Source organism: Solanum verrucosum, unplaced genomic scaffold (assembly GCF_900185275.1).
Source record: "Solanum verrucosum unplaced genomic scaffold, falcon-dt-bn FXZP01000009.1, whole genome shotgun sequence".
Lineage (NCBI taxonomy): Eukaryota > Viridiplantae > Streptophyta > Magnoliopsida > Solanales > Solanaceae > Solanum > Solanum verrucosum.
This window is the reverse complement of record NW_026020231.1, coordinates 2,309,930-2,332,585: the sequence shown is the minus strand read 5'-3', so window position 1 is coordinate 2,332,585 and position 22,656 is coordinate 2,309,930. Positions and strand designations below refer to the sequence as shown.

The 22,656-nt window shown below is 34.6% G+C and overlaps 3 protein-coding genes and 1 non-coding gene across 5 annotated transcripts; 2 read left to right on the top strand and 2 right to left on the bottom strand.

Moving 5' to 3' along the window:
- The first annotated feature begins 1,066 nt into the window (after nt 1–1,066).
- On the top strand, nt 1,067–5,640 carry LOC125832351 (microtubule-associated protein RP/EB family member 1B). Its single transcript, XM_049511496.1, has 8 exons — nt 1,067–1,214; nt 2,646–2,714; nt 2,802–2,888; nt 3,438–3,544; nt 3,647–3,783; nt 3,856–3,932; nt 4,540–4,653; nt 5,266–5,640. Exons 1-8 carry the CDS (start codon nt 1,110–1,112, stop codon nt 5,371–5,373), a joined length of 804 nt encoding a protein of 267 aa, XP_049367453.1. The 5' UTR covers nt 1,067–1,109; the 3' UTR covers nt 5,374–5,640.
- An 801-nt stretch (nt 5,641–6,441) lies between these two features.
- LOC125832349 (PH, RCC1 and FYVE domains-containing protein 1-like) lies at nt 6,442–16,968 on the bottom strand. Of its 2 annotated transcripts, none has more exons than XM_049511494.1 (10): nt 16,922–16,968; nt 16,156–16,299; nt 14,873–14,959; nt 14,272–14,361; nt 14,100–14,180; nt 12,856–13,050; nt 10,668–12,782; nt 8,636–8,782; nt 7,649–7,818; nt 6,442–6,897 (listed from the first exon to the last, which is right to left on the bottom strand). In XM_049511494.1, the coding sequence occupies exons 2-9, from the start codon at nt 16,201–16,203 to the stop codon at nt 7,741–7,743; spliced, it is 2,841 nt and encodes a 946-aa protein (XP_049367451.1). In that variant the 5' UTR covers nt 16,204–16,299; nt 16,922–16,968; the 3' UTR covers nt 6,442–6,897; nt 7,649–7,740. The 2 variants fall into 2 exon arrangements, with proteins under 2 accessions (XP_049367451.1, XP_049367452.1); XM_049511495.1 differs by having other exon boundaries at nt 16,156–16,296; nt 16,922–16,954.
- A 1,579-nt stretch (nt 16,969–18,547) lies between these two features.
- Nucleotides 18,548–18,619, top strand: TRNAP-AGG (transfer RNA proline (anticodon AGG)). The gene has a single exon. It is a non-coding gene; the product is annotated as a tRNA-Pro (tRNA).
- Nucleotides 18,620–19,200: 581 nt separating this feature from the next.
- Nucleotides 19,201–21,845, bottom strand: LOC125832558 (HVA22-like protein a). The gene is made up of 5 exons (XM_049511739.1): nt 21,594–21,845; nt 21,415–21,441; nt 21,193–21,315; nt 19,606–19,849; nt 19,201–19,474 (listed from the first exon to the last, which is right to left on the bottom strand). The coding sequence occupies exons 1-5, from the start codon at nt 21,662–21,664 to the stop codon at nt 19,409–19,411; spliced, it is 531 nt and encodes a 176-aa protein (XP_049367696.1). The 5' UTR covers nt 21,665–21,845; the 3' UTR covers nt 19,201–19,408.
- Nucleotides 21,846–22,656: the final 811 nt, after the last annotated feature.

Sequence of the window (22,656 nt, the reverse complement as noted above, 5' to 3'; positions counted from 1 at the left end):
AACTTAAGAAGATGGACAATTGGCAACCGCTCAAAACCAAACACGAAAGTGACAAAAAGCTTACTTCTTGCAGTCCGCTCTCACGCTCTTCCTATAAAATAACTAGTATTAAAAAAAAAAAAGCAAACGATTCTTTTCCCCCAAAACCATTATACAAGCAAGAACCCTCCTTTTCTTTTACACCTTCTTTGGATGGTTGTTACTTCTTACTTCCTCCGTCCATCGTATATTAATTGTTCATTTTTTCTTTTATATACTCTTTAAGAAATTATAAATAAGATTTTTTTAGAACTAATTTAACCCTTAAAATTTATTTTTGGAACTTACAATTTCTTTTACACATTCAAAAAAGAATTACTGTACGAGTAAAATGGAAAAAAATAATCAATTGATTTTGTAAATTGACAAGTAATTCGGGACAACTACTTTTAGTAAGATGGACAACTAATATGGAACGGATGAAGTATTTGTCACTTTATAATTTATTGCACAATATTGTATTGTTTTTTTGTGAATATATAGTTAGAATAGATTATATAATTTTACATCAGAAATTTGAAGGATAGACCTATAAAAAAAGTATGATACAAGTTTATTTTATTTTATTTTTTAAGAATAAATGATAAAATAAGATTATTTAAATAATAAATAAAAGGCAAATAAGGTAAAAAAAGAAGAAGAATATTGTTTCGATGAAAAAAACCTATGATTAACTTTTCGAGAAATTCCTAAACGATAAATAATGCGGTCATACCAAATGGATCATTGCCTTATGAGATTAGAGTTGAATTCAACGCTTGCTTGCATCTTAATTTCATGAAGATTTAATGGAATAAAATAATTAATTAGGCACTTACCACTATGGGCTATGGGTTAGGCTAACAAAAACCAAATAAATAAAACGGAACGGCTATATTAAAAACTGTGTAATTTGAAATACGAAATCCCTTTCTTTACGCACTCTCTCTCTTCAATGTTATACTATATAAATATTAGTATCATCTCTCTTCTTCTCATTCCATATATGTGAGTTTTTTTTCTTCTTTTTTTCTATATAAAGTCATTCCATCTGCTTTCGTAGAATTGAAAAAAAAAAAAAAAAAAAAAAAATGGCGAATATAGGGATAATGGATAGTGCCTATTTTGTTGGAAGGAATGAGCTATTGACATGGATCAATGCCAGGTTACAGCTTAATCTTACCCGCATTGAAGAGGTATCATACCCCCATTTTCTTGATTTTCTTTATCTTGTTTTGCGTTTTCTTGAATGGTTTTGTTTTTCTATATCTCTTGAGTTTTTTATTTTTGGTGGTGAATTTCAAGGGGTTTTGGTATGTAATTTCTTAATCTGTTCCGGCATGTGAGTTGTTTAATTTTTCAAATAGTTTTTCTGTCGGTTTATGGGTAATGTAATAAATGCTTCAATTATCATGTTCACATCTCAAGAAATTGTGCCCTCCTTTTGTTTTTTCTCCTTGTTATTGTGTTATTAGATTATTGATATTCATACAGCGAATTAAGCTAGTTTGGTTGAGGCATTGTTGTTGTTGTTGTTTCTTTGCGAAATTTTCCTCAATTATTTTTCAGAGTTCGGATCCTCTACATTTTGTATAGCTGTGCCTGTGAGTTCATTGAGATTAGATTCATTGATTTGGGATTTTGGTACCCGAGTTGGACGTGGCAGTAGAATTCTGTGTGCTGGCTGTGGTTGATTTGATAATTCAATATTTATATCTGGAAGATGTCTCTATAAGTCTTCACGCTGGTCTATGACAATGATACTAAATTCTGAAGCCTTTGTGGTTATTTCTATAGATTTTTTGTAACCTAGCTATCTTAGTTCTCAATGTAGCATATCTTCAAGATAAATGCCTGTTAACATTACTGGTATAAAAGTTATAACCCTGGACACCTGGTGATGCAAATGATCTCCCAAGTATTACATTTATGTTCAACCTAAATTGGTTTAATTTTCCATTTGATCGTTGTAAAGATCAAGTTCTTGAGGAAAGGAACAAAAATAACTTGCTGATGAAATGGGTAGAATTGTATTACAAGTATGATTAATAAACAGTTGAATACAGAATGTGACCATATTATATTGCTGCTGTTTTATCATGTAAAACAATTATTTATTTTTCGTTTCTGGTGTGGAGATTAGCTTTTGGTATGTTCATATGAAATCATGGAGTGTCCAATCAAAATGAGATGGACAAGGAAATTTCAATGAGAAGCCAGACATTGAGCAATGTATGACCGACGAGGTCCAGTCATACAAAAGATAGATCGAAATTTTCTAGTAGGAAGATATAGATCTTAAAACAGATTAAATTTGGTGGTCACATTCTCCTTTCAAATTTATGTTACTAGATAAGCAAATGCCTATGTGATTTATCTATGAAGTAGGGTTGGGCTCATATCACAGTTTGCTTTAAAGGTTCTAGTTGCATCTTTTTTGTAATGAGTGGAAAAGACTAGCCAACATTTTAGCAACCTTAATATGTTCAGTTATTTAACTTAGTAAGTATTACATGTTATACAGTATAGTAGTAAGCATAGATGATAATTACATTTTGAAATGTTGATGATTTTATTTCTCTTCTAATGTTTTATAACATATTTGATTTACAAATTTATTATGTTAGGTTGCATCTGGGGCTGTGCAGTGTCAGATGATGGACATGACCTATCCAGGAGCTGTTCCAATGCACAAGGTGATTACTGCATGTGATGTTCTGGTGGTCCTATCGTAACTTGTTTGATTTGTTGTGGCATCTTTTATTGATCATATTTGGTTACAGGTTAACTTTGATGCAAAGACTGAATATGACATGATCCAAAACTACAAAGTGCTGCAAGATGTGTTTAGCAAGCTAAAAATTGACAAGGTAAATTCTTACGAAACACATTTCAAGTTTTATGTAGATCTTTTTACTGAGAAAGTTTGGCTCCCTTCTTTCTTCCAAATGCTACCCTCTCAGGCATGTCAGATGAAGTGGGGCTCAAATCTTTCAACATACTTGTCTTGCCTAGTTTTTACTTTTCTGTATTTAGCACTTTGGATCTGTGATGGTGCTTATCTTACATTATAAATAATAATAACAATAAACGTAAAACAAAGATTTTTTTTTGTTGGTGGGTTATAGCAAGTACCCGGTGGAATAGTCGAGGTGCAAGCAAGTTGGTCTGGACACCACCGTTATGAAAAACAAATAGTAGATTCTTCTTAGAAGATATTCAAACATACTAATTCAATGCTGATTTTAAGGAATGGTTCCTTTGAGATTTTCCCTTCAGTATTACTGGCACAACTACCTTTTTAACAAAGTTTTCAGCCATCAATGTTTACCCTTGATGAAACAAAATAACCTTCTGTGGAGAGGAACTAGATGATTCTTTTTGATAAAATTTACAGTTGGTTTCCATTCTGCTTGCAGCATATTGAAGTTAACAGGCTTGTTAAGGGCCGTCCTTTGGATAATTTGGAGTTTCTGCAATGGCTGAAGCGTTATTGTGAGTCTGTAAATGGTGGTATTATGAATGAGTATGTGCTTCTTCTAACATACTTGAGTGTTTTGTTTCTCTTCTAAAATTTGGATGCCAGATACTACTCACTAGTTGTCTCTCCTTTGTTGTAATTGTGCAGGAACTATAATCCTCTGGAACGTAGAAGTAAGGTTGGGAGGGAACGAAATGTGAAGGGTTCTCAGAGATCTGCAAAGTCACTTCTAACTAACAACAGTCATAACCCTGGATTAGGGGAAGGCATGACTAAGATTAAAGGTGAGCGTCAGTGATATATTCCTTATCTATTCTCAGTTAGTATTACTTTTCTTAAACTATGTTTTTGACTAGGAATAAAACAAGGAAGGTCAAGTCCAGTAATGGGTGGGGTTAATTCTTCAACGGAGATTCAGGCTTTGTCAAAGGAGGTAACAGTCTTATATTTGTGTGAAGTTGGATCTTTCAAAACCTATTGCTTAGCTTTTAGCAGATTGATTGAGAATGAATAATTGTCTCTTCTAATTTTCAAGCACTATTAAGCTCAATTTAAGCTGGCTTAGTCAATCACAGTACTTGTTTCTGTATGGTCAAAAGATACTCCTATTCTGACATGATCTTGCAGAACTTTTTTGGACCGCCAAACCACACCAAAATGTAGAACATTCGAGGCTTAAGATATGGTTCGCTTAGCATTAATGGATCACATCTGCTGCTGTTGGTTCTATTTTTTTTCATTCTTTTCGACATTAGGTTCGGATTTTGACAGGAGCCTTAAGTTCAGTTATAGATGTTATGACAGCATAAGGATATGTCAAGATTTGATTCATCCTAACAGATGAATTGTTGAGTAGTGGAGTGAAAAAGACGGAAATGGATATTCCGGATTCTCATAACAGATCCCCCAACTAACAGGGATTGTGGTATAGTTGTTATGGAGTTTTATTGTTTTTCTTTCCTTTCGTGATAAGTATCCCCTGTTTTGGTTGCCTAGTAGTACTTCGAATGCTTATTGGCACTCATATCTTAACCATCCAGGTTACAGATCTCAAGCTCTCTGTTGACCACTTGGAGAAAGAAAGAGATTTTTATTTTGCAAAGTTACGAGATATTGAGATTCTCTGTCAGACTCCAGACTTAGAAGATGTCCCGGTAAGTTCTTCTCTCCCATCTCTACCAAAAGGGAATTGATTGTGATGTAGTTGCCTAGCTACAAAAAGCTCCTCTATAGTGATTTTCTTGTGCATGTCTAACTGTGATAACAAACAAACATCTCTGAGAAGGATCAGCATATAAGTGATTGTACTTTGTGCGCTTATTGGGATAAAGGAACTTTGTGCCTCCCTTCTATTACATAACCACTGATAGTTTCAAACCCCTAAACCCAGCCCCTCTGTAGCTTACAAATACTACACCAGTTGCTTGTGTCATGGATTTCCTTCATTAATGTTTTCTAATTGTCACATGTATAACATGGTAATGAGAGTATCTATATGGATTATGCTGGCTATGAGAAATTATTTGACCTTCTTTCTGCAATTTTTTCCCATTATTTAAACATTTACATTGGCATCATGTATGATACTTTAGAGATTTCCACTTAAGTGATTGTGCGTTGATTGGCAATTGTGTATAAGCATAATACTGAACACACTGCTCCTTCTGTATCTCACAGTTAGAGTAAAGTTTCTTCATTATATCATTAATGTGTGTTACGAGTCATCTAAATCAATGGTGTTGTGGTATTATTGTTGCATTCCACAGATGTCTATGGCAGTTAAAAAGATATTATATGCTGCTGATGCAAGAGAATCAGCTTTGGCCGAAGCTCAAGAAGTTCTAAGTCACTCCGTGGATGGAAGTAAAAGCTGAACTGGAATTGGAATATGATAAGTAAGAATTGTGTGCAGTAGTTTCTTAATTGTAGAGGTTACTGTTTCATCTTTGGTGAAATGTTGCTAAGCTTCTGCTGTGTACATCCATGTGTTCTTTTTTTGGCTTTGAAAAAAGTCTTTCTCTAATTTGTACTTGATGGAGATATCTCCAGTGAAGCGGAATTTGTATTTCGAATTTCGATGCTTATTAGTCAACTTTAATTGAAAGAGTACCATGAAGGTACATATCTTCCACAAATTGAAAGCTTTTTTCCCTCTTGTTATATTTCTAATTTTCTCTTCCCTTTTTCTTTGTTACTTTTAAATTTCAAGAACGAGTCTTTTCTATCCAGAGATAGATTACACCATCTTCGGACCTTTACACCAAAACTGTAAGTATTGCTAGTTGAATTGTTACATCTTCAGCATGAAAATGAATTTTCAATGTAAAGAACTTGGGAGTGGGCATAAAGCTGAAAACAAAAGGCACTCATTGCCATTACACTGATGCGTGTTATCATGTGTTTCCACATGAAATTCTGACAGCCCCGTATGCACGATACAAAGTGGAAAAGTAGACATATTAGCAAAATTAATAAAATATTACTAATTGAACAAGACTCTCCTCATCATTATGCTAATGTTTATTGAAAAGATCTAATGTTTTGGCACAAAGGTACAAACATCTTTGCTTGATGTACCAGAGACCGATGCATTATGAATATGTATATTTATTATCGTCGTCCATGGCCGGGCCCGATTAAGGAACAAGTTTAAAAGGCGCAGGTAGTGATTTGAAAGAAGCAAATGAGTGGATGCATTTGGAAAGTGAGTTTTGAAAGAGAATGCAGGTAATAAAATAGAAAAAAGACTAATGTGAATCGAATTCACTTCTTTTGCATATATAACACAACTTAAGTATGCCGTCTACATATATTCCTAGTTGATTCAAGTACACCTAAGTACTTAAGGGTCGTTTGATAGAGTGTATAAGAATAATGCTAAACAATAACACTTGCATTAATTACACATAGATTAAGGTGCTATTTGTATTTGTATACTCGTAGTGTTAAAACATTTATTCTACAGTTTCATTATCAAAATTGACAAGATATGGATCCTCGGATCAATGTCAAACAAACAAAAAGAAGTCCTCATGCTTCTTTACACAGTTAGGAGAAAGAGAACCGCATGAAGTGGGTAAACATAGGTACTTCAACAGCTCAATGAATTCAAACGAGGAAGAACATATCACAGCCTGTTGATTATTATCATGAATTTCATTTCCTTTCACCTACGCATCATAGAAACAGCAGCCTTCAGTTCATCCTAATGTGTACTACGGATATTAGCTCCACTCTATATGCAAAATTGAATGTACACTTTCCGATTGAGAGACAGCTTCATTAGTATCAAACCTTTGTACAGGTAATAAGACTTTTTCCCTTGAACCAGTTGGCGTGCATCTCATCGTTCTCATATTTTCACGAGTGATTAACTTTCAGACATCGATGACACCCAACTGCACATGCACAGAGATGCAGATAACTTCCATTAAAATGTATTTGGAATAACAAAATTTTCATCAAATAGTTACCCACTACTTGTGGTTTCACATGATGCAATTGAGTACCATGTGATCCTTTTATTTATGATGGGAACATTAAAAAAAAAAACTTAGGGTCACGTCTGCATCGTAGCAAGCCGGAGGAGAATCCTCATATTGATGCAATAGGGCATAGGCCCTTCATCCACTTCAAAATGCAGAAAACTTAGATTGATTTAGACAACAGATGACTGGAACTATGAATAATAGCAATATTCGTGAACAGACAAATAAACAAGCTGTGCTACAAATTAGATGTGGGCCAGTGGAAAGATGATTATTTGGGATGGACATAATTAACTGAAGTAAATATACTGAGTTAAGAATATGTAGAGTCAGATTATGGTCTAATATCGTGAGTGAGTGTCAACCAAATAGCAGCATGGACATGTATCAACCATATGATAGGATCACTACGTCACTTGGTGTACAGTTCTAACAAGAGATTTATCAAAAATAGCTTCTCTCGGAAACTTCATGCACCGGGAGGGTTTATCTTTAACAGATTTTTCATTCTTGATTAGAGAAGATGGTGAGAGTTTGCTTTTTGTCAAAGAAGTTATTTGTTAGAGAAGATTGTAACTGGCAAATTTTTTTTCCCAAAGCATAATTAACCACTCACTGAAAAAAAAGTTAAATGGAATAAATGAGTAATCTCGAAACCTACCATAAATCTTCAGTGATCAGCAGAAAAGTGCAAAAGGAATAGGAGTATGATGAAATCCTAGCTGGATGGTTTACTCTTTCTTGAAACAAGGATCAAGGCACTGTCATCGTCGAATGGATCAGATTTTCTGCAGAACCATCCTGAGGTGCTCTTGCAGTGTTGCCCTTTACCTAGGTAAAAATCCAGAACACAAGAATAAGAACACTTCAATGAAAAGTAGTTACAGCCGGGAATAAGGATAGAGTTCTATAAGGGGATGAAAGTTGTCCCAAGTGCAAACTAAGTCCTATCTGGATTGAATAACAGCAGAAGCTAAGAACTGCTCCTGAATTCTGGAAAGAATAATTCCAGACGCAGGGCTTAAGAGGGTGTCTTCCAAAGTCAACGAGCACTCAAGCATGTTACACATACATGCTAGTATATCTTATGTTCCTCTATCATATCTCTAATTATCTACAATTTGTAATCACAACCTATTTTGTTGAAGTACCTTGACATAAAACAATTATGGGGCAAAGCTACAGCTATTGTATTTCTATTCTCCACTCAGAGAAAATAATATTATAAAAAAGAAAAAATTAGCTTCGACAGAGTAACTGAACTGGATATAATCTAGTACCCCTTGTTACTAGTTCTAATAGTTGTGATTATTATTTCTGTTAGGCACTCTTTTTCACATTTATTGGTTCCACATTCTCTTACATAGATCTTTTTGTTTCTCATTTCTTCTTTCTCCATGCTAAGTCGAATGCTAAAATTATTTATCAGGTACTTAATTTGACTTAATTTCTATCAAAGATTTTGGGCTAGACCTGGACAAGTAAAAGAAGCAGCTGGATGTAACGATAAACAATTAACCACTGAATTATGATTTATTTGTAAACAAGGGAATTTCCAAATCTCATTTATAATTAGTATACACATATTTTCAATTATCTGCAGAATATATTTAAGGATGTGATGAATATATTAGGAAAAAGGGTCTACCTGCGTCATTAGAGATTTGATGACTTCCTTAGCAGCATTATTTTTGTCTGTTTCTATTCTAGCTTCTTCAGTCTTCTCTTGTAGTTGAGTTGATTTTTTCTCAAGCTCAGCCTCTAAGAATAGGGATCTCTGGGTAAGAATCTCTACCTGCATGGGGTATATCTCAGGTGCAATAGAGCACATACAAATCAACTTATACCACAAATTTGTTTGTTTGAAAGGATAAGTAAAACTGCATACAAATAAATTAGTTTACTGTGATTTTTAACCTGGCTGCAATTTCTAATTAGTTAGTTCTTGGACTATTTCAAGAAAACCTTTGCAAGACAGGTACCAGTATTTAGTGCAATAAGTAGCTATGCTATATTAGAATACAATCTTTCTCCATGGACAGTAAGATATTGTGCATGAAAAAACTATTTTGGACCAATCAGGATAAACTAAAACAAAGTTTTTTCTTGATATTGTTATCATCCGTTAACCTGTTGTTCCATCCACTGTAAATATGTTTTCCACGAATAGAAGGATTCTATGAAAAAAGAGGTCATTTATCCGAATAGCTATTGACATCTCTAAGGAATAAATGATGTATACCTGCAGTGTGAGAATTGAAGTACAAGAACAGTTGGATTATAGTTAAGTGGTGTAGAACTTTTAAGAGTAACTACTTGATTTCAATTAGTGGAATTCAAAAATAATTTCAACTAAATTGGAATAAAGGATTAAGTTGCTGATCTAATTAGTGACTTCTATCTAATGTGACTCTTTTGAAGCAATTTAAGAACAGCCCAAATTATGAAATTATGGGTGAAAACAGTACCAGCTAAAGAAAAATGTCTAATACAAAAGACGTCTTAAAATAAGATGGGATAGCAGAGCAGTAATTGGAGAAAGAATGTTAACAGAAGGACAGGTCTCTTAAATAATAGATGCAATATAGAGGAGACAGGAAAAGTTGGTGCAGGATAAATGTTCTAAAAATCTCGCGTCTTTTGGTTATACTAACAATATAAGACGTCTAGTGAAGGAGAATAATAAAATAAGAACATCAATATGAACTGAATCCAAGTATTAATTGGAAATTGAACTGTCTAGCAGCATAGTATTCAGAAGTCGTAACCATATGTGCAAGGAGATATTATCTAAAAGGGAAACTGTATCCACGACAAGTTGGTCTTATGAGGAAGTTGATATTTAAGCCAAATGGTACTTCAGAAAAACAAATCTAAATGTAATTACAATCAATACTTTTGAATGATATACAATTAGTTAACAAGTAACAGCAACTTTGTGAACCAAACCAGGATATCCTAAGTGTGAATAACTTACTGTCAACCACATGCAGCCCGACCATTATATATACTTCTTTTATTCTTTTTTCCTTCATTGGGCTAGTGAGTGATGGTTCCACCAATTTATATAACAAGTTCAAAGTCATTCCATATGTTCCCAAATGTGATTTTAATTCTCAAATATAGAAAAATAAAAAGTTATAAGTAATTCTGATATTTTAACATTAAACATGTGTCTTCTACTTCAATGATTCTTCTAGGTATGACAGAATGCAGCAACAGTGGCCCTGAAAGATTCGGGCACCATTCTGGTGTGTTTTTGGGGTACAGTGAGTGGTGCCAAAGGATGTTAGAAGCTTAATGTCAAGCTGACAGGGACACAGGAATAGCAGCAAACCGAAACAGATTTGGAAAACCATCCCACTGCCCACTGGGCATTATGTGGCTTATATGCCTACAGATAAATAAGAGATGCTTTGAGTAGAATATACAACATCTATCTTTTGTAAAATACAAATGCATTCAGAGCTTATATGTCTGATGCAAGGAATACAGATTAGAAGATCTTTTTGTGAGTTTTTGGACTGAAGCAAACTTTGTAATGAAGTCTTTGTAATACTTCTTTGTACTTTTTTTGCAGTACCTTCTTGGTACTAGCTTTAATAAAATTACCCTTACTTTATCCAGGAAAATAAATGCAGCAACAAAGAGGGTTGGCAAAAAATCTTGGCAATTTTTACCTGCTCCTTCAATATGGAAATTTCCTTTTTCAGACTTTCACTTGTTTGCTTTGAATCATCAAGATCCACTTCGTGATTTGCTTGTGCAGCAAAAGCAGATCTCAGTAACACAGAATTAGATGAACTTGATTCAAAAGAAGCAGGAGAACCAGCTTGAGAACGACTTGTTGATCCAACAAAAGAAACAGACAATTTCTCAGGGCAACTAGAAAAAGACAACAATCGGCTTGATGTTTGAGATACTTCACTCTGAGTATTGCCATTAGGAATTGGAGAGACATTGTCAGAGTTTGAATCTTGCTTCTGGTTCTTTCTAAAACGTTGATCGTCAGACCTGAATGAATTGAATGAGGACAGCCTAGAGAGAAGGCCTTTTTGTATGGAAGGCGAGGTCTCTTTGCTCCTCTCTCCAGTATTCTTCTGTAAGCTTCCAATAGTGGCCTTCGGTGGTAGACAAGTCAATCCAATATCCAAGCCCCTGTTCAATTTAGTAAAACAATCTTCACACACACGATAAGGTTTGTTCATTTTTGGAGCCAAAGAAGCTCTTACAGATCTTCTACTGGTGCATACTGTGCAAAAGACAAGCCCACAGTTGTAGCAGTTATGACGTTTTCGTCTGAGATTAAATGGACTCTGGCATCCAGCACAAATGGAATTATCAGCAACAGACACTTCTCTGTGTAGACAAATGGCTGCAGTAAAATTATTTCCACAGACCACATCCTTTACTTTTTTTGCTTTCAGCGCTTCAACTAGTGTAGGAGTTTTCCTATCATGATTGTCCCCATGTCCTAGTTGTCCATTTCCTCCCTTTCCCCATGTGTAAAGCTCAGAGTTTGAGCTCAGGGACACTACATGGAAAGAGCCACAAGCTATTTCTTCAATGAAAGAATCTGTAATTTTTCCTTGAACACGAGAAGGAAACTTCCCAGTACTTCCAGGAATTCCTAGTTGCCCATAATCAGCTTTCCCCATTGTATATACTTGCCCTAATGTTGTCAGAGCAACTGTAATACTATGGCCACAGGCTACTCTACTGAAGTTAATGCCATCTAACTGTACAACTTTGCATGGAGTGAGTCTAGAAGCATTATCTTCGTGTCCAAGTTGTCCGTCATCCCCATTTCCCCAGGTGAAAAGCTTCCAAGGTGGGGAATTACAAGAACTGGAATCGTCAAAAGAGAGCTCTACCACAGCTGCAGTGTGCCAATGCCCACATGCCACTCTAACTGTTCTTAGTCCTTGTAGAGTTTCAACTTCCCTAGGAATACCAATGCTACAACGATCCCCATGACCTAGAGCACCAAATGTTCCATCACCAAAAGTAAAAAGCTGGCCAACAGATGTTATAACAGCTGAATGCCAAGGACCACAAGAGACATATGAGACATGCTTACCAACTAAAGGACCCCTTACTTTTTTGGGGATCCAGTGACTGATTCCAGTATCATGCCCAAGGAGGCCAAAGTTAAAGGTACCCTCACCCCATGTATAGAGATCTCCACTGATTGTTGTGGCACAAGTATGATAATCTCCACATGCTGCTGATGTAACATTCAACCCACAGAGAGTGTCAATAAGTTTTGGGCTAGAAACGTCAGATTCTACTCCATGCCCTAGTCTGCCATTTAAGCCCTCTCCCCAACTAAAAATATCTCCTTGCTTTGTGATTAGTACGGCATGTCTGCTCCCACAAGCAACATATTGAGCATCAAGTAGTAACGCTGATTCCAAGGTCCTTGGTAAAGGTGCATCTCTTCTTGCAGTTTCAAATTTTCCAAGTCCACACATCCCACCACCAAGCAGGCCATCACCAATTCCTTCTCCCCATATTAAAATGTCGCAGAGGGTATCAGTATTTGCGAAAGATCCCTGGCTAGATGAACTAATGGCACTGGAGAAACTAGATCGGATAGTATCTGAAGAGCTCTGCCCAATTTCCTCGTCTAAGTTTCCATATGATCTTGAGTTGAGGGAACTAGCAGCAAACTCTCTATGGGAAGAACATTTTGCCGCTGAATTATAAAGTAAATAGTCAGAGAACGCTCTTTCTAATCTCTTTTTTGGAGGACTCTGAGATGGAACTGAACCCAATAGATTTTTCTTTGGGTCCTGTCATGAGAACAAAAAGGGAGTCAAGACCATAAATCAATCAACTTAATGATAAATTCATCATTGTAAGTACCTCATAGGGTGTACTGCTGCTTCCACTACTACTTGACAAAGCAGAGTGAGAACTTCGTTGTGTCACAGAAGGTGAACCATCAGAATATGCTATATCATGTCTTATATCGCTTGTCCACTTTTGACAGTCAACCCGAGATGTCAAGGCCCTGAGAGCAACAAACCAGACTTCTGCCTCTTCCTTATCTTTGCAGATCTGCCAAAGGGTTCAGTTTGTTGATTCTATAATCTAAAGATATAAAATTCTTCTAGAATTCTCCATTTTTCTATTAATAGCAATGGTCTACTACAGTCACCGTACTCTGGATCATCCAATTATCTTAACTCTGACAGTTCTAGTCCATATACTTTGTAAATACATAACACATGCTATAATGATGATCTTTGTGGCAACCATATCTAACCAGTAACGAAAATTAACTTTTTGCGAGGACAGAGGTTCATATTATCCTGCTTCATTAACCCATTTAATCTCTGGAATTTAAAGAATGGGAATTCTCACTCAATAGGAAGGACACAAGCATTTGCATCTCTATAATATCAGTGAAGTGATGACATGCAAGTACAAAGATATACACTTTCTTAAATGTTGTATTTTTACCAACGAAATGAGCAGTTACTAAAAATCTACAATATATTATTCCTGAAGCAAGCATATGACTCAAAGTGCATATATCATGAAAATACAGATGAACTGTGTTCATGATCGACATAGTAATAGCAAAGATACCCATTCCTTTGAAGCATGAAGACTGGCTAATGTTGACAAATACAGAAAGTGTCTCCCATCTGCAATTAAGCATAAAGATACAATTTCCAATGTTCTGCCATCTCCTCATACTACTTGCATAAGTTATTTCATAGATTTACATTTTACTAAAACAAAAAGGCAACTAAGGTATGAAATAAAAATGCATCGCTAGAATTTTTAACCTCAAAAGAGAGTCAATCTATTAACTGTGGAAGGCATTCAAAGAGCTATCTGTTAATGAATCAATTAACAGCGGTTCAAACCTCAGGTCCATATCTATCATCCCAATAATAAAAAATTTCTCTTAAGAAAAAAAAAGATTGGGGGTTATTTAAATCTCACACTTCCCCATACATAGGTAATTAGTCATATCTAACTGTTTGATGATTATTTCTACTCAAAAAGAAATATATGAATGAAGGAATTCCATTTTATGCAAGTACCGAAACTTAGAAGGGAATGTGACGTGCTCTAAAACGGTAAGTATTACTTACCAAATCCAAGGAACTTTTGCCATATAGAAGTGAAAATGACTGATATTCCTTCTCAGGTCTAGGAAACCGCTGAAAATTTGCCTACAATTTCATTTGAGACAAAAATATCAGTCGCACAATACCACTTAGGATGAAGTTTGGTGCGCATAATATTGATAACATAAGATCTTACAGTTCGTTGACCGGGAATAATCCTTGAAACCTGACTCAATTGAAGCTGTTTCTCTTCCTTTTCAACATACCATATCAGTCTTGTTTCATCCTGAAATTAGTCCATCAGAAGCAGTTGATGGATGATAATTTCAGAATGGGTTACAAAACCTCAGAGGAATACCCCTTATTTGAAGCAGAGAAATAGGACTCTTGTGTGTAAAAGAGTCTGTGTGTGGGGGGTGGGGGGGGTGAGGCGTGACTCGTGAGAGAGAGGGAGGGAGGGGAGAAGCAGCAGAACAAAGAAAGAAGCATAGAGCTGGCCTGGTGCCTAGGATGCTCTACACATTCTTCTTACCAAGTTCTAACACTTTAACTTCAACTCAATCCTCTCTTTTGGCAAGAGAAAGATATCACAGTATAGGAAAAGCAATTACACCAAGAAACCATGTAGCTTGAACAAAAGAAATATCAAATTGAAAGTGTTGAGCTTTCCCTATCCTACACTTTAAGGATTGGAAACCCAACCACATTTATTTCACCCCATCAGTTTAATATAAGTTGATGAAAAAAATATGCAAAATGATTGGGAAATAATGAACAATCTAATGCAAAGTTCATACAGTAGAAAGACGAAAAGGGCAGAACTTTGGCTTTCCTTTGCGTCCATACTTCAGTAGGTATGATCCTCTTTTTAAGGCTGTAATGGCCTGCAAGTTGCAAAAACAAGGATCTGTAGGTTGAAGATAACAAGCAAATCATATATAAAAATTTAACCGTATCAGCAACAGATACTCCCTTATTCCTCAAATTAATAATCTTGATTTGTAAGGTTATTACGAGACTATAAATTTTCCACTATTTAACAAGGGAAACTTAAAGGTCCAAATCTTAGTTTCTAGAGTTCTAAAGTGAAACAGGGAAAGAAGTCTGTTCAAAAGAGTGAACATGGAATCCATGTAACTATTTGTGGAGTATAATATAACTGACAATTTTCTGCTAAAATAAATTTGGAATTGAACTGAAAAGGAAAGTTCTATATACAGCATGAAACAAAGGGATTATTATTTTGCTAATGCGGGAGTGGAAGACAGACTACAACAAAAATAGTGCAAATTTATAAGCTCTTTTTATCTGACATTCCACACCAAGAAAATATGTGCTAAAATATGGCACTCAAAATGGATCTAATTGTGACAGCAATGCTAGCTTTTATCTCCTTTTTAACAGAGAATAACTTTTTTAGATATCTATAGAAGATAATCACATTACATGTTCTCCTGAAAAAAAAGAAGCAAACTGGTCGTTTTATAAGTAAATCAATTAATAACATGCAGTAAAGTAAATAGGTATCGGTGGTGGAGCCACCAGAAAAAGAAATAGCTAAGGATCCTTTATGTTATCTAAAGTTTGACTTCTAATTTTAAATTTATGGTCATAATGGATATACTGCTGCTTATTGCAGGTATTGGGAGCAGTTGTTAATATATGAATTTGCAAGGAACCTTCTCTCTTTTTGCATCATCCGTCTTGATAAACAAATATAATGTAAAGGTCTGAAAGCAAAAACATAGGTGTTGATGTAATTATTGTCATGGTTCTATTCATTGCATGATTAGGTGAGCCAGAAGGATTACTGTACTTCTATTACCTGCAGTTTGTATTCTTTTCCTTTATTGACTAAATGATACAAACATTTATAGTGTTATTTCGCAATAAGAAGCCAACTTTCTCATAATGGTGTGAGAGTTTTTTTGTTCTCAAAAAAGACCTATTCCTGGGGGAAAAGGAGTTTTAGGAAAGCACAATGTGGGGCTGTTACAGTGAAACTAATTGTTTGCCCTTCTTCAATATCTGCTCTATTCTAAAGCAGCAATAAACAGAAAAATTTAGCAATAAACATCACCTGTTCCACACTCCTCTCTCCAAGACTGTTCCTCTGTACGTTGTTCATTAAGCTGTTATATGAACTCTAGCACTTTGATCATGACAATACCAAACATCTGGTAGCTGGCAAAAGAGCCCCCATAGTTCCTCCATAGGATGACTTCTACGTACAAGAGAGTAAGGATACTAATATCATACAAACTATTTCAGAAGAACCAAAAAACATGAGTAAGCATAAAATAAGGAAAATGGTTTTTGGAAGCATCTCAACACGAACTATTAAGAAATGGCATTTTTTTCCGAAAAAAAATGATTTAGATTACTTTCCACTAGTAGTATCACCTTATCAAACAAATTAGTTGCATCAACTACATTTAAACAAAATATCCTAGCATGTAGCAATTACATCTAAAATCTAAGCAAAACCTCCTTGAATATCCCGAACTACTACTGTTCATGACAACATCCGCGTCCTATTTAATAGTACTCAACAACACAACTCCCTAAACTATAATCGCGAATACATATCAATATCACGTAAAAACATTATACCAAAAAAAAACATACACCTATATTTTCCGTTCAAAATTCAGCAGAAAAACAGCATCAGAACCAACAAGGAGCAAGGGTTTATGTCAATGCGAACCAATTTACACACGTTTGAACAGTATATTTAACAGAAACACAGCGTTAATTTAGTAAACAAAATTCAAGGAAAATGATAACGAAACTCATAGTTTGTGCTTCCACTAAGATCAATACAGGTAATTAAAGAGCACACTCACTGTCAACCGAGGTCGATTCTGGAAAAATTCATAAGAATTAGAGGAACGAACAGAGGAAATACGAACGGAACTCAGAAGCGTAGATTTTCGATTTGATAGCAAAAGCGAAGCCTCAGTAGATTTCTCTATAAGCAAAATTTGTCGGATCGGAAGGTGCGGAAGAGAAATGAGAATTTGGCAGAGAGTTTTGTGAGGAAATTAGTGTGGTTTTTACTCTCTCTCTCTCTCCTTTAACTGTGAGCAGTACGAAAGTTATTGCGTGTGATCGAAATGAAATATATACGTAGCAGGGAATTCTTTTCTTATTTGGTGGTTCAATGGTGAAATTGTACCTTTGTTGATGCCACGTAGTCAACGAAATATGAATCTGTTGCGGCAAGATAGTGGGGCACTACTGTTACCTTTTCTGTTTTTCTCAGTTATTTCTCCAATCAACTAACTTCCCGCCTATTTATTCCCACTTGGGTTTGTTATCTCTACCTTCCTATTATACATTACTTTTTCTGGCATATTTCTAACATTTAAACAACTCCATCTTTTACTGTAATTTTTTTTATATATATATCTTTTAAATATTTTGAATTATAATATTTTTTACGCTATTTTCAAATATGTAATTTCATTTCAAAAAACTAAATTTTTCCATGCCCGAATTTACGATCAAATTTGAATTATTTGACACATAAATTGATATAGTAAAAGTATATTACCTTTCAAAAATGATTTATGACATAAATATTTGTAGTCATAGAAATATTATTACTGTACGTACATGTTTTAAGATCTCAAATCCATTTTTTTTTCTTTATAAATTTTAGGTCGACTGAAATTGTATTTCATAAATTAAAATAAGGGAAATAGTAGTTGCGGAGTCACATTATTTTTCAATCGATTTTAACATTGTTTTCTTCTCTTCTCTTAGCATTTATTTATCAAGCTAAAGGATTATTACCTCTTTAACAATTTATTACGCTAAAGGATCTTTTGTGAAAAGAAATAGAATGTTCTCCTCTCTTTTGCTTATAGAGAGAGGCGGGCCTTTAGATCCTTCTTTTGTGTAATAATTTCCACAGTGTAATAGTACTAACATATTTCATACTAAATTCCAAAGTTGGAATAATTAGATGTAGAATTTGTAAAAAGATGTTGTATAACAACTATTCCTTTCACTCCATAATGATGTATGATTGTATTTAGCCAAACATAGAGTCAAACATATATATATTTTATTGACTAGTATAATATAGTGATGAATTTATGATAATGGAATTAGATATAAAGCAATGATTGAAAAGTTTGTTTGATAGAGAAAATATTGTATCAATTAATATTTAGAATTTGAAGATTTTAATGGATTTAAATTATTTAATTTGTACAAAATTAAAAATTGTCAATTTTGGGACACCCCACATCGAATGGTTTGTTGTATGACATCATACAAGGTATTAAGGTAATGCATGTTTAATGAGTGGTTCTCTTTTACAAAAATAAAAATGAACTATCAAGACAAATTTAAAAACATTGGGTAAACTGAACTTCAATATCAAACCAATTGGGATTTACTGTATATCTTCTTTCAACGCTTTACAATAATCAAATTATTTATTTAAAACAATCTAACAAGATGGGCATTTGGTCTAGTGGTATGATTCTCGCTTAGGGTGCGAGAGGTCCCGAGTTCAATTCTCGGAATGCCCCCATAATTTTTCTTTTTTCTTTTTGTCTTTTTCTACCACTATGTTTAAACTTTAAACCAACTTCTTATTTTATTTTTTTGATTCACTTGGTATTTAATTTGCAAGATATTCTATTTTGTTGATACTTAATTTGCAAGATATTCTAAATTTTTTGTGTTTTTCTACCACTATGTTTAAACCAACTTCAACGTCTACCAAAAAGTTAATAAACTTATCTGACCAAAGGTCCCAATACCTCTCTAGATTGACAAACAAAAGGATCACCGAGTAACAAAGAAAAGTTGAAGACCATTATTGAAAAGTTCAAGTGCCTAATACACTTTCAGGCTGCTCCAGTTTCCTGTGTCAAGCGGGAGTACAACGCAGCACTCGCTTGCGTATTTTAAAAGTTGCGTTAAGTCAGGCAAACAATCAACTCCACTCAGACTTCGCTAGTGATCAGAGTAATAGAAAGCCAAAGTTTTGAATGTGATGAAATCTCCTAATCCAGCTGAAAGATAAATAGAGCGACGATTCTCATTATCACTAACAAACTGCTTGAAATTAACAATTACAGACAGTATCTAGTCTAGGAGAAAAGACTCGGTGACAAGGATGAGTAGTATTAGTTTATAACATACATAGGTTAGAGGATTGTGAAAAACTCTATAAAACCAAAGATAGTAGTCCACACGGAGAAAGACCAAACATCAGTTTCAGGGAACCTCTTTACAACATCAGATAGATCTCTGCCTTCCCTCAAGTAGTGGAGCAGCAGAAACCAAACAAAAAGAACTGTAGTGATCAAGGCTCAGTATCTGTAGTCGTCATCATAAAACACGTAATTGCTGGTATGGGTCTTTCTTTCTCCATCAGCCTGCAGGGAAATAAACTGAAATGAGCCACTTCTTGAAACCATGAATTTTGCAATTTCAGAATAGTCACTTGGTTTCTATCAGTCTGACATTTCCTCAAAATATAAATAACACAGCGAACTGATTAGCATACCTTGTGAATCATCTCCTCAAATGCTTGGGTTCCATGTTCTTTTATGTATTTCTCTGCAGCAGTCAGGATGTCATCTGGCTTACTAAAGACATCCTTCTTTCGTGGCACATACCAGATGTTAACTGCTTTTCGTTGGACAATATAAGTCCTAATATAATGCTCATACACATACGCAGCACCATTGAAGTAAGGTATGACCAACCAGCAGGTCGCTATCAGTTTTGCATATGACCAGAAAGGAAGCCTGACATAGAAAGTGAATAAAATATATAATGAAAAAAATCCAGATCTGGCATTCGGAAAAGATTTAGTGATCATCTAAACTCACTAGAAGCAAACTGATATAAAAGAGATTCATGTACTATGCCAAACAAATGTGTTTCCATCAATCTGTTTTACTCACTTTTTCCCTTCAGTGTTCAATGGGCTTCTTCAGAAAATATGATGAGTTCGAAAGAAAGGGACAAATATGATGAGAAACATGACCCATAGTTAAAAGGAAGAGCGGGTGAGGGGGAGAAAGTGTTCCTAACCTTAGCTCAATATGAAAGTACCTTGTGCTCCAACATATCATTTCAACCAAGGTAAGGTCAACTACACCATCACCAGCTCATTTTTGCGTTTATCTTGACTATCCAGTTTCTTATACAACCATATTCACAAGAAATTGTCAAGCAGATAGTTATTAAGATCACTGCTCTTGCTTCAAATACACTAGTGAAGACTCCACTATATGAGTACTAACCCACTTGGAAATCATTCAAAACTTTTGTCAATCATGACAGCTGCTCCAAGATGTCACTGTATATGATTTCAAAAGAACATTTACTTAACCATCAGAATCATTTTCACCTGGCCTAACAATGTTTCAAGCATAATTACTTTGTGACCCCATTTTTTCTATGACTATAATTTGTAGAAGGACTGTTGACTTACTTTTCCTACTCCTAATAGCAAACTGCAATCAGGAGATGATCTTTCTCTTTCTTAGGTAGTGTGTCATCACTCATCACTTGTTCGACAATCTACAACACCAAACTTTTTTTGTTTTCTAATAACCATTGTGTCAGAGCCAACTAGTGCGCACCTTGACTAATTCCACGGATACCTACTACCTCTCACCTCACCAACACTTGTACCAAGTAACTGTGTCCATCAAGGCTTGAATAGATGGGAAAAAATCACCTAGTGTTAAGTCTCTATCTACCAAGTTAGTAAAACTTAAAATCGTCGTCACATCATCACATAAAAGTGTATAGTAATTCAAAGTCTTATTCTTCTATGACAAATAATTAGAGACTAGGATGGAACCAAATTAGATTTGGAAATGAAATGCTCAAAGGCTTCATGATTACGAAAAGTCACAAAAGGTTATTCACAACTATCATCTGTTTTTCCATCTCATCCCGACCTAAGGAAAGCCAAATTTAATAATTGAAATAACCATGGAGAACATAAATCCCCAAAAGGAGAATAATCGTAGTGCTCCATCTACAAGCGATAAACAGACAATTACTTCTCCTTCTCACGGAATTTGAAAAAGACCAACCGAAAAGAATACACAAGTCTCAACCGAGCAAAAATTACCATTCAATAAGCTTGGCAAACGTCAGCTCAAAAAGTGTAATCATAGAATACAAAATCCAGTATGTAAGCCATTGCTGATCATCCACGGGGGATTTGGTCTCAATAGCCCTAATTGAAGCATACCTGTCAAATAACCCAAAACCCAGTACCAAAACATCACATATGAAGCCATAAGGCAAAAAAAAAAAAAAAGAGTAAATCAGCAAGTGTGAACCCACTTACAGAGGATACACCAAACTAACCACCGGCCTGCAATTTCAAACGCACAAGAGAAAACAAAAATTAGCTTCACAAGAATAAATTACTCCTAAATTGGTCCATCATCTATGAATTAACTAGGGAAAAAAACACAAATACTAAGAAAAAGGAGTAGGTATCGAAGATTGAGGAAGAAGAGATACCCAGCAAGAACATCAAAGTTGCTGATTATGACCTTGAGTAAGCTTACTATACCTCCTCCAGATCCTCCCATTTTGCTGAACTAAAAAATTACTAAAATTATGAGTTGTAAGTCTGAGATTTGCAGTGGTAGTTGCAGCAGCAGGAGATGGGTGTAGATTTGGGAGATGAGAATGAGAGTTAGTGCTTTGTGTGTTCAGAGAAGAGTAAAGTTACAGAGACTTCTCGCCTGTCGTTTATATTCCAAAAGAAACAAAATAATGCAGCTAGTGTGTTTCTATTTTTCTATTATAACTACTTCCTTATACTTGTGTGCGCCCATTAATTTCTAGATAAATTTTGAATTCATTATATTGTGTTAATTTTATTTACTTTATTAAATAGAAATTAATCAAACAAATTAAATATTATTCCTTAAATTTAGATTTTTAATATTATATTATTACTTCTTTCATTTCAATTTATGTGACATCATTTAATTATTTACGAAATATAAGAAAAATAGATAGACTTTTGAAACTTGTGAAATAAGTTTTAACTATTTATATGATCGTAAATTATTTCATTAAGAATAAATGAGTTATTTTAAAATATAAAAATATGACTTTTTTTTTTTGGTAGACTAAATTCATTATAGTGAATCTGCTTTACTAATTATCATTTTCAGTTAAAGCCATGATTGGTACATTATAATGTCCATATCCGGAGAAAAATTATTTCCACTAGCAAAAGAGAAGGAAGAAATTAAGAAGGGAAAAAACTATTTCCACAATAACATAAAGTTGAAAGCTAAAAAGTATGAATATAATTTTGGCTCCATCTGTTGTGCAATTATTTTGCCTTATACTTGCTTCTCACGTTTCCCTTCTCACTTTTGATCTCTTATTGTAAATTAAAAACTTCCCCACGAAAAAAAATTAAGGTCAAATTAACAACATCATAATATTATGAAAAAGGAAAAGAAGAGAAAAGGTAACTAGAGTCTATAATTAAATTCACTGTATGTGGGGGGTAACAAAAAAAGCGAACTTCGTTAGAACTTAGGTAGTCTAGTTTGATTGTTAT